This window comes from Benincasa hispida, chromosome 6 (genome assembly GCF_027475165.1).
Source record: "Benincasa hispida cultivar pf3 chromosome 6, pf3_genome.v1.1, whole genome shotgun sequence".
Classification (NCBI taxonomy): domain Eukaryota; kingdom Viridiplantae; phylum Streptophyta; class Magnoliopsida; order Cucurbitales; family Cucurbitaceae; genus Benincasa; species Benincasa hispida.
In genome coordinates, this window is record NC_143483.1 from 30,502,688 (window position 1) to 30,515,365 (window position 12,678).

General features: G+C 35.7%; 1 protein-coding gene across 1 annotated transcript; it reads left to right on the top strand.

The window, feature by feature from the left end:
• Nucleotides 1–11,584: 11,584 nt before the first annotated feature.
• On the top strand, nucleotides 11,585–11,941 carry LOC150035589 (uncharacterized). The gene has a single exon (XM_090314362.1). The coding sequence runs from the start codon at nucleotides 11,585–11,587 to the stop codon at nucleotides 11,939–11,941; it is 357 nt and encodes a 118-aa protein (XP_090170488.1).
• Nucleotides 11,942–12,678: the final 737 nt, after the last annotated feature.

Genomic DNA, 12,678 nt, shown 5'->3' on the forward strand with positions numbered 1-12,678 from the left:
CCAGTCTCCTGAATGGTAGGATGAGGTTGGTGAACGAAAATTGCTAGGACCTGAGCTAGTGTAGACCACAAATGAGGCTATACAGAAGATCCAAGCATGTATACAAACGGTTCAGAGTAGACAGAAAAGCTACGCCGATGTTAGGCGTAAAGACCTAGAGTTTTAAGCTGATGACAAGGTGTTCTTGAAAGTAGCATCTATAAAAGGTGTTTTAAGGTTTGGAAGAAAAGGAAAGCTAAGTCTGCGATTTATTGGGCCTTTCGAGGTCTTGGAGCGAATTGGCACTATAGCTTATCAGTTGGCATTGTCATCGTCCCTCTATTTAGTTCATAATGTTTTCTATGTATCTATGTTGAGAATGTATGTGATGGATCCGTCCCATGTGGTGGACTTGGAACCATTATAGTTGAATGAGAACTTGAGTTATGAGGAGAAGCTTGTTCGAATTTTCTCCATGGAGGTGAAAACGTTATGCAACAGGGAGATAACATTAGTAAAAATTTTATAGAAGAATCACCAGTTCGAGGAGGCTACGTGGGAGCAAGAGGATGGATGAGAGCCCAGTACGCGGAGCCTTTTCAGGAATAAACTTTCGAGAGGATGAGATGGATGTTTTCAATCTTCATCGTTCGGCCGTCACATTACGGAGTTGCTTCACGCCATTTTTTACCTTCATGTCGTCATTGGTTTGCCACCCAACTCCCTTTTATCTTCTTTTTGTTTTTTTATATAATTATTTATCACTAGTTCACACTTCACAGTTCACCCATGCTCACAAACATTTTTTTTTTGTAATATTATAGATGAAAAATAGTGAGTTAATCGACAATGAATCACCACTTATAGATGTTCCAGATGGATGTTCTAAATCATCAACAATAACTGTCATTGGTAAGAAAAAATCAACTAGGCCATCATCTTCAGTGTGGGACCACTTTACAAAGATGGAAAATTCTAACACCGAAGGTATTAGATGCAAATGTAATTATTGTGATAAAGATTATGCTTGTGACACTTCTTCATGTGGAACTAGTATCTTATAGAAGCATTTGAGAAAACAATGCAAATCCGTTTAGAGAGCAACCTAAAGGGAAAACCATACCAAAATTTCATCGTATGAAATTGATGTTAAAGGTGCTATCAATATGAATTTTTTGTCTACTGCCTTTATTCAACAAAGAATTAGAAAGACATGTGCTAAGATGCTAGTATTGACTGAGTTACCATTTAGATTTGTAGAGACAGAGGGTTTAAAGAATTTTGTAATGTTGTATGTCCTAAGTTTGATATTCCTTCCAGAATCACAATTTCTAGGGATATTTATCAAGGGTATATGGATGAAAAGAAAATGTGGAAATAAACTTTAATCAAATTGTTGAGCTTTACAACAGATATGTGGACTTCCTTATAGAACATCAATTACATGGTTCTTTTAGCATATTTTGTTGATTCTAAATAGAATTTATATAAAAGAATATTGAATTTTTGTCAAGTGCCTAATCATAAGGGAGAGACAATTGGTAAATTAATTGAATGTTGTTTATTGAATTGGGGTATTGATACAGTTTTTTTAATTACTGTCAATAATGCAAATTCAAATGATTTGGCAATCTCATATATGAAGAGAAAACTAAAGATTCGGAAGTCTCTTATTTTAGATGGTGAATTATTACATACGAGATATTGTGCTCATATTCTAAACTTGATTGTCAATGTTGGATTGAAAGAATTGCATGATTCGATAGCTAGTGGGTGAAATGTTGTAAGATATGTTAGATCTTCACCTAAGCGATTGATTTTTTTTTAGAGTGCCTTAGACATGAAAAGATTGAATCTAAAGCATTTTTTTGTCTGGATGTGTCTACAAGATTGAATTTAACATATTTAATGCTTGATCATGCTTTAAAATTTGAAAAGGTTTTTCAATGCTTAGAAGAAGAGGATGAAGATTTTGTACATCACTTTACTGAAAATGAGAATGGAAAGAAAAGAAAGGGGCCGCCGACCTTAGCCGATTGAAACCATGTTAGAACATTTGTCAAATTCTTGAAGATGTTCTATGATCTTACATTGAAGGTTAGTGGTTCAACTTATGTCATGTAAAACCTGAACCCTAATTATTTTAAGTAAGAGTAAGTAATGTGATGTCTTCTAGTGAGTTAAATGAAGCCATGGTTTAGGAGGGATAGAGGATGGAAGCAAGAAGAAATAAGTCCTTATGTAGCTAAGTGTAAACCCCAAATTCTAAGTTTCCTAAACAAGCATGTTTAGCCAAAGGAATGATATATTAAATATCTAATAAGTGAAAATCCATGTTATTTATAGGAGTTGTTGAGAAAGGAAAGGAAAAACATATTAAATAAGAAAACTCACTTATTGGTTTGGCACGTGGCGGTTAATCTTTGAATTCGAGAGGCGACATGAAGATTAAAAGGGAAAAAGAAACTTCAAAAGCATGATTTCGGCAATTGACAAGAGCAAATTTAGTGAAAGTAGTGCCATTTGAAAGCTGGGAGAATATAGTTTTCGAGGTTGTCTTACCAGAGAAAGATTGCAAGAAGAGAAGAATAAGAGTGGAGAATTTGCAGAAGAGGCAAAATATCGGATTAATCAAGGCTCGAGGTGAAGATTGAAAGCTACAGGCCAAACTCTAAAGAATTTTTGGCTGAAATTTTAAGGTAAAAAAGTTAACTTAATTCTAAACAAGTTTGTAGAAGAAAGTTCCTTCAAAAGAGGTCTGGAGTTTGAGTTATGAATTTTTGAAATTGTAACAGAGAAGCTGTGCATAAGCAGACAACTGCTTGGGAAGAACAAGCAAACAACTCATATGGAGAATGAGGATCTCGCTTATGAAGGAAATCTCGCTAATTTTTTGCTGAGGATCTCACTAATGAAGGAAATCTCACTAATTTTGTGGTGAGGATCTCGCTCTAGAAGGAAATCTCGCTAGAAATTAGGCTGAATCTCGCTGGAAAGGTGAGTATCGTTAGGATGAAGGATCTCGCTCATGAGAAGAATGCACTTATGATGAGTATCTCGCGAGTAAAGCTATCTTTGATGATGAAAGTTCCATTATTAAATGAGTATCGTTATGTCCTTTCAGGCCAAGAAGAGCTAGAAGAGGCGTATAACTTGTTAAGAGACCAACGAGCTGTGAGTGACTATGTGATGATTTAATGTTTTAATGATTTAGAAACTATGATTTCTTAGAAGATATTTCTCATGCTAAGTGTTCAAATGAAGTGCCAAGCAACATATGTTTGAAGCTATTTCTCATGCTAAGTAAAGCATGTTTTCCACGAAAATTAACACGATTTAAATATGTTATCTTGTCCAAATACTTTCAGCATGTTTTAGTAACTCCATTTTCATGATGTTTACTAGTGTATAGGTTTTCCAAGTATGTTTTCCATGTCTAACGCATGCTAGTGGTTTTTACAAGTTGGTTCAATATGTTTTAAGCCAACTTATTTCACAAAGTATGAAGCACGCGTTAGGGTTAAAGCTAAGGTTGAATTAAGCTTGATGTACTGTGTTTTAAATACCTAAGGTTGTCAAAGTACATGCATTGGTATTCCTAAACAGAATGAAAAGGGATAATGAAGGTAAGGAAGGTATCCTAAAGAGTTTTCTATGCTATATTTGAAAACTATTCTTTTAATGCTCTTCGAGAACTTGATAGCTTAAGTGAGCCAGATACTGAAGGTAAGAAAGGTATCTGAATAAATGTATCGAAGGTATTGACGGTACATAGAAAACACCACGTGCACGTTGGTAATACGACATCGAGGGATTGAGCAAAAGGGTTCTCCCCGACTAAGGTTGACGTTGAGGGTTAGATCTAGTAGTTCACTCTCAACTAAGGATAAAGGGAATTCGATGTATGGGTCTCCAGGCTATATACCAGCAAAGGGAGCCCGAAGTATGAGTCTCTTGGCTGGTAACAGACGTTGGGAGCTAGAGCGATGTATGCTCGTTCTCAACTAAGGAATAATGATGTTTAATGGTGGTTTTAAAGGTTTTTGTGTACACGTTTGCTTGGTACATTTTAGTTCCAGTATTATGTTTTCGAGCTTTCAGTTTAAGCATGAGATTTATGTCTTTATTAAGTCACTCACTAGGCTTCTAGCTCACGTTTTCAAATGTTTTTCTTTTTAGATAGCGGTCAATTCCCAAAAGACTTTTCCGCTGCCGCTCTGCCACTCAAAGAAACAAGTTGAAGGAAGTGTAATTGAACACCTGTATTAGTTAGTACACGTATCTGTCTAGTGACTAGTATACTAGATGGGGCTCACTAAGTTATAATATTCATATATGAACAATGCTGCGAAACCCTGTAATATAAATGTGTTAAGTTCCGAGTTAATATGTTGGTATATTGATGATGTGTATGTATTTAGGGTTTGAGTAAAAGTTAATAGGTTAGTTAGGCAGTAAGTGCCAGCAAAAGGGTTGGTAATTGCTGTAGTCACCATTCCATCCAAGTTAAGAGGGTAATTTAGAATGGGGTGTGACATGTCACTTCTAATACATTCTTTTAGGAAATTTGGGGGATTCAAGGACGTCTAATAGGTTGGAACCAAAATGTATATAGTGTGATATATACTATATGAGATTCCAATATGAGAAAGAAATTTGATAAGTATTAAGGGCCTCTTGACAAGATGAACAAATTGTTGTTTCTAGCTATTGTGCTTGATCCACGATATAAATTGGATTATGTGTCCTTTTGTTTCATAAGTATTTATGGGAATGGAGTTACTAGAACAGTGACTGATGAAATGAAAGTTAATTTGATGCAATTATATGAGTTTTATAAGACAAATGATTCAATTCGTCATGCTTCTGAACAACCATGTCACATAGTTGAAATGAGTGAGGATTGTGATGACATGGAAATGGATTTACAGTTAGAATGAAAATGAAGAAGAAAAGAGAAAAATTTGAATGAAATAAGAAATGATGTGGAGAGATATTTGTCAGAACCTAATGAGGATCTTATCGAAAATTTTGATATTTTGAATTGGTGGAAATTAAATACTTCAAAATACAATATTTTATCACAAGTTGCTCAAGATGTCTTAGCCGTACCAATGTCAACAATTGTTTTTGAATCAACATTTAGTGCCGGAGGTAGAATACTTGACTCTTTTAGAAGTTCTTTAAGTCCTAAGTGGTGGAAGCTTTAATATGTACACAAAATTGGCTATGTGCGAAACCGATGTTATTAGATCTAACTCCACAAATTGAAGAATTTGAAACTTGTGATCAAGTTTTATCAGGTGTATAGTGTTACCTTTTATATATTTACGCTAGATTAATATATTTATATTGTGAAAACATTCTTGTATAATTTATTTTTTAAATCTCTTTTAGGGTTCAAGGAGCAATACAAGATTACAGATGAAGGGTTTGGAAAATTATGAGAAAGATTCTCAGAGAAACACTCATAGGAAGTGGATTTTGTGGTAAATGATCATCAATAAAAGAAAAGTTACAAAAATTTGATAGTACTCTAAATATTTTCATACATATACAGGATCATGAATGGATCGTTCAAGTTTGTTGGTTGTCGTTCAAACATTCAATGGACGGCTCTTTTTAGTGGATTTTGTGGACACTATAGTCGTGTTTATGGATTTTGAAGACTTTTGTAGACATTTGAAAACATTGTAGTCTTTATTGTGAATTTTGTAGACTTTATAGATGAATATTATTAGTTACTTCATATCTTTGAACATTATTAGATCATTTAACATTTTCCATATGAGATAATGAGTAAGTAAGATCCTTTCAAACTTTTTTTAAAAGAGAATTGATGGAACCGAACCAACCCAACCCAATTTTTACGGGTTAGGTTGGTTTGCATACATAATTCATAAGGGTGAGTTTGGGTTAGAGAAATACACAAACCGAAGCATAGGGTTGGACCTAAAATATCCCTAAATCCAACCCAACCCAACCCACGAATACCCCTACTTGTAAGTTCGCCAGAATCTTGCTTTGGGTAAATGGTTGGTTTATTTTGGGCAAGTTTTTGGTTCTTCTTTGAGGGGCTTGATTACCCATTTGATTTTGGGTTAAATTATTATTATCTCTTTATGTTTGGACTTTAGACTCAAGAATTGGGGATTTTGAGATGTTGCCATAGAGTTTAAGGCATTGTTAAGTTGGTAAGATTAGTGAATTTCAACACTTTGGGTCTTTTGGATTAAGGGCAATTGTGGAAATTAGGTTGTTAAATGTGGGCTTTGTTTTTATATTCAAGTTGGCAAATTGATTTGAGTCTGAACTAATTTTGGATCAAACCATATTTTCGATAAGTTAAATTTGAGACACATGGACCAATTTGGTTAATTGGATTTAGACCCTAATGGATTAATTTAAAACTCATTATTTTAGGCCATGGATGCTATATTAAATTTTTAATTTATGTTATAGGACTAATTTAAGTCTATTCAAAAGTTGTAAGAAGATTAATTACGTGGACTATTTCTTGTGACCAAATTTGAGGTAAGTAATCTTACTATTAGAACCGCTTTTTTGTTAGGCGACAAGATTTAAGAATAATTTGAGGATTTTAATACTGTTTGCAACGAGATGCATGAAGATATATGATCCTATCTTAAATATGTTAAAGCATGTTATGAGTACAAACATGAATTAAATTCTTATATGCTTTGTTAAGAGATTGTATGTGTATGCAGATATATTTACATGTTTGTGGGATTATGTTTTATGATGTATGTTATTTATGATAGTGATAATTACCCCCTACTCATAGTTATATACTCACCGAGGTTGTATTTCCTTCGGGATTCACCAGAGATTTGTGTTTTTTTTGGGATTCACTAGAGGTTGTGATTTCATTCAGGAATTCACCAGAGGTTAGTAATCTTCTTGGGGATATCACTAGAGGTTTGTGTTTCTTTTGGGATTCACTAGATATTGTGATTTCTTTTGAGACTTCACCAGAGGTCAATGATCTCCTACAGGATTTTACTAGAGACTTGTGGGTACATCTGACTACAGTAGGGTGGGTTCAATTATCCACTAGATGGTCATCCCATGGAAAGTAGAGGTTTATGCATGTTAGCCTGACCCCAATAGTGAGGTTATTTACTGAGTATTTTATACTCACTCTTTCTCATGTTTTTTTCAGGCAAATGTAAGAACACGTCGATGAATAACAAGCGGAATCCGTGATCGAGCCACTGGGACCAGTCAATGATTCCGCTCATTTTTTTATATGCTTCATGATTTTAAATTTAGCTAATTGTTGGATTCAGAAAATTTCTAGTTTTGATTTTCTTCTTGCACATTGGATGTTTTGGATCATGTTTTAATGTGGTACTTTCTTTATTTCATTTTTTTAGGGTACCCTATCAAATGAATTTCATTTAGTTACTTTTAATAAAATTGTTAATTTTGGTCTTTTATCTAATCAAGGAAAGGTGTCATTTTGACATGTATACATGCATGTCTGTAGTGACGACTTAGTTTAAGTCCTAGGGAGTCGGGTCGTTACAAAATTGTCGTTTTACCCATGTAGTTACGACTAACTCTTTAAGTACCACGGATTCCTCTAATAAACAAACAGTTTATAATCCAACTATAAACTAACACATCTCGAGCCAGTGAGAGGTTGAGGTGTCATTGTTCAAGACCCAAAATCAGCTATTAAGAGAGCAATTTATCTACTTTTGCTATGATCGAGAAGGAGTGAATTCTATATTGTGTAGTTATGTTCCTAGCTTCTTACTCGAACAAATCCCCAAAATGGTAAGCTTGTTGAGTCGCTAACATAGCCACTCTCACCCATACAGATCAAAGGATTTCCCTCATAAATAGAAGTTCACAACTCACTGTCATCTTAGTAAAATGTAAATCTCTTCTAGTAGTGGTGTTATATAGAGAGACTATTCATTTCGTGGTCCAACTCTTTGCATAGAATACCTCCGTTCACGTGTCTCCACATGAACAATCAAGATTAGATCATTTGTAGCATTTTACAACAATTGTAACAACTACAAAGAATGCTACTACAGACCATTTCGGTTATTACTTAAACATGATCCACCTGTATGTCAACCACATATATGTGTTTTAAGTTACATGAAATAACATTGGATCTTAGTTTATTGGATTGAATTAATGCAGTCTAAATGTTAATAAAATACCTCTTATTTTAATAAAATATTATTTGTAATTATAAACTATAAGATACATGAGATTAAGGACACCAAATCCTACAAAATGAATTTAGGAGATTTACAACGAGCATCGGTTTGGAAAACGAGGATGTATAAGGATAATAAAGCAGTGAACTTATCTTATATCATCAAGTTCAATCTTCCTGGGTTTCCACTGGCCTTTCATTTTCTGTTACGATATATTTAATAAACCAGTGACATCCTTTTCCCACTACTTGCTACAAATTGCACAGGTTTTTCCATACGAGACACTGTCGAAAATCGATGGAGTCGTTGCGACCACAATAAACGAACACGTAATTCCTCACATTCTGAAATGGACTTATGTTCGATCTACACCAAGTCCATGTTGCATGAAAAGGTGTTTGAGTGTACATCGGTTAGTATTGGCTTCAACATATATTCATTACACGACTACTACAATGTTGTACTTAATCTTTGAAATGGTGTACAAACTATCGTAATGAATGTCATGCATATATCAGATGAAAAGCGAGCATATGCATCCATGCCAATAATGGAAGGAAATTGCATATGCTAAAAGCAGCAGAATTGATAATGCTACGTGCGCTGCGAGCGGTCCCCCAATATGTTTATGCCACTGGTTCTACTTTAGAAGCTTATATAACTCAACTCGATGCACCTGTGAATGACCATTCCATGAGCACTATGATCTGTAATCCCAACATCAATTGTTGAAACATGTCATCAAGCAGTCCATTAGAGGAGCGACCAATGAGAGCATCGACACTAGCGACATCTACCTCTAATATGGACCGACTATGTGCTATTGAGTATGCCCTTCATGTTCTCAGTGATAGGAAAGAGAGGATGAACAACAAAATTAGTAACATGATTACTGTGCCAACGAATGTATGCAGTAATATGAGGACAATCTCTAAATTCATTGAATCAATCTCGAAGGCAATGTACTATACTACACTCGCAAGAATATGATGGCCTCATCACCTCGTACTTATGCGATCGTATCGTTTCTGTAGGCTGATGAATTTTTCTATGATAGTCTGCATTCTTAATGTGGTGTCTCGTACTGAGGCACGTTTCCATACAGCATCTCCAACCCCACACCATGTCAAAACAGTCGTCTCACATATTGTTCTGATTGATATTTAGGTTCACCTCGCACGTACTACTGAGGATGTGGACCTTACCAATACAATACCCTATCGAACCCCATATATCAATTTCTGTACAGTAAAAAACGGCCAACAATTGATGTCTCCCATATATCAAACAACCCTCAACTCACTATCGATCATCCCTATGTTTCATCTCGAGTTGATCTCAACCCATGGAGTAGAATTGACCCCCAACACTCTACCAACAGCCAAAGCCCAACACCCTACAACTCCCACCTTCCACCTTCGGTTTCTCTAAAAGCATCGAGTAGGATTGACACCCAACACTCAAGGGATGCCAAACTCTCAACTGCTGATGATTCTTGAAAGTCAACCGCGGTTAAGTCTCCACCCCCATGCATCATTGACTTCTAACCCTCAACGGACCCCCTAAGGCACACCCCAAATGATCCCTACGTCTCACCACTGACTAGTCCTAATCCGTCGATCAACCTTTACACCCAACACTAAACTCCCAATCATTGATGAATCCTAGAAGTCACCTATGGTTAAATCCCCAGCCTTGTGCATCATTGACACCCAACTATCAATCGATCCCCAATTTATAACCTCCAAAGATCCTTAATGGCCATCCCTAGTTGAACCCAATCCCCTAGTGATTGATACATAAGTCTGATCCTCACCACCCAAATTCAACTGACCACCAATTACAACCTAAAAGTGGACTAAAATCTGCATCCGAAGATGACATGCATGTAGTACATACATTCTTCTTGCATTTGTTATTACTTACGAATCAATACATTTCATATTGAGTAATTGTAACATATAAAAGGAACACCAGCCGCGGTAATTCATAATAGGACTACATAAGTACCTAAGCAACAAAAGTCGTACACATCTTTTATAGAAGAGGACAAGACGAAGATTGTATTGGGTTCATCGAGTCTATTAACCAAATGTTAAAAAAATGCTTTAGGACTGAAACAAGTCCACTTTGTTTAAGTTGATTGTGTCAAAGGTTGTTCATATTTTTAGGGATTAGTTACTTTGTTATTCATGCTCTATAATTGTGGAGCAATTATAGGACTTTTTGTTAGAGGGTTGTTATGTTCCTCTTTGTAATGCAGATTTCTATTGTTTTGGCTCAACAAACTTTACTAAATAATTCATTGCTTCAACTTTGCAATAACAGAATCCTTTGTTTTTCTCATATTAAAACAACAATTGGTATCAGAGCCTCATTCTTGAGGGGTCTGTGAGTGAGTGTTTTTTGTATCATGGACATTCAAGCAAGTTCCAATTTTTCTTCAATCTCTCCACCAGTGTTTAATGGAGACAACTACCAAGTTTGGGCAGTTCATATGATGGCATATATGGAAGCTTTGGATATTTGGGAAGCTATGGAAAAGGATTATGAAATTCCTGACCTCCTAAACAATCCTACCATGGCACAGATTAAATTGCAGAAGGAGAAAAAGATAAGGAAATCCAAGGCAAAGGCTTGTTTGTTTGTTGCAGTCTCATCTACTATATTCACTCGGATTATGACTCTAAAATTAGCATATGGGATATGGAATTATCTCAAGTTAGAGTTTGAGGGAGATGCAAGAACCAAAGGAATGCATGTGCTAAATTTGACTTGAGAATTCGAGTTAGAGAGGATGAAGGAAACATAATCAACTAAAGAGTATTCTAATAGGTTATTGGTCATAGAAAACCGAATCATATTACTTGGTTCTACGTTTAAGGACTCAAGAATTGTTGAAAAGATTCTTGTAACAGTGCCTAAAAAATTTGAGGCATCTATTTCAGCCTTGGAAAATACCAAGGATCTAACTCAAATTACTCTTGCAGAAATTCTCAATGCTTTACAAGCACAGAAGCAAAGAAGAGCTATGAAACTAGAAGGTGTTGTTGAAGGAGCCTTGCAAGCCAAACCTGAGAATGCAAGGAACAATAAGAAGAATCAAAATCTTAATGGAAAATCCTCAGCCAACAATAAAAAATGGGTCCTATCCTCCATGCCAACATTGCAATAGAAAGGGTCATCCTCCTTTCAAATGCTGGAGAAGACCCGACGCCAAGTGCACTAAATGTAACCAAATGGGGCGTGAAGCTGTAATTTGCAGGAGCAAGAATCAACAGCAAGGTGAAGAGGCTAAGATTATTGATCAGGAGGAGGAGGAGGATTAATTGTTTGTGGCTACATGTTTCGTGGGTAGTGAATCAAACGAAAGCTGGCTAATTGACAGTGTCTGCACCAATCATATGACTTATGACAAGGAATTGTTTAGAGATTTGAAGCCAACTAACATCACCAAAGTAAGAATCGGCAATGAGGATTATATCTCTGTCAAAGGAAAAGGCACTATTGCGATTACAAGCTATACAAGTATAAAGCATATACAAGATGTTCTCTTTGTTCCCGACATTAACAATAACTTGTTGAGTGTGAGTCAACTTATTGAAAAAGGCTTTAAAGTTACTTTTGAAGATAAATATTATTTGATTAAGGATACAGCTAATCAGGAAATTTTCAAAGTTAAAATGAAAGGAAAAAGTTTCTCACTCAATCCTTTAGAGAATGAGCAATTTGTTTTTCTTATTAAGGAAGATGTCACATAGATTTGGCACAAGAGAGTTGGACACTATCATCATCAAGGTTTGCTGCAACTAAAAGAAAAGGAGCTAGCATTTGATGTTCCCAAGCTTGGTGATGCAATCTCAAGCTGCAAAGCATGTCAGTCTGGAAAACTAAACAGGAAGCCATTCCCGAAGTCAACCTGGAGAGCCACTTGCAAGTTGTAGCTCATCCACATAGAAGTTGTAGGACCGCAAAGAACATCTTCTTTAAAAGGTAGTCTCTATTATATTGCCTTTATTGATGACTTCACCCGGACGTGCTGGATTTTTTCCTTGAAGTTTAAATCAGAAGCACTCAAGTTTTTTGGAAGTTCAAAGCAAGAGTTGAGAATGAAAGTGGCTACAAAATTCAAATTGTAAGATCCGACAATGGGATGGAGTACACTTCGGCAGAATTTGACAAGTTTTGAGAAAATTCAAGCATAGAGCATCAACTTATAGCCCCTTACACACCCCAAAAAAAATGGAGTTAGTGAGAGAAGAAATAGATACATCATGGAGATGTCAAGATGCATGTTGTATGACAAAAATCTACCAAAGAAGTTTTGGGCAAAGGCAGCAAATACGACTGAGTTTCTTCAAAACAGGCTTCCGACAAAGGCAATGAAGGAACAAACACTATTTGAGGTTTGGTATGGTTACAAACCCTCGTTGAAATTTCTTAAAATATTTGGTTGCTTGTGTTTTACTCATGTTCTACAAAGCAAGCGTGACAAGCG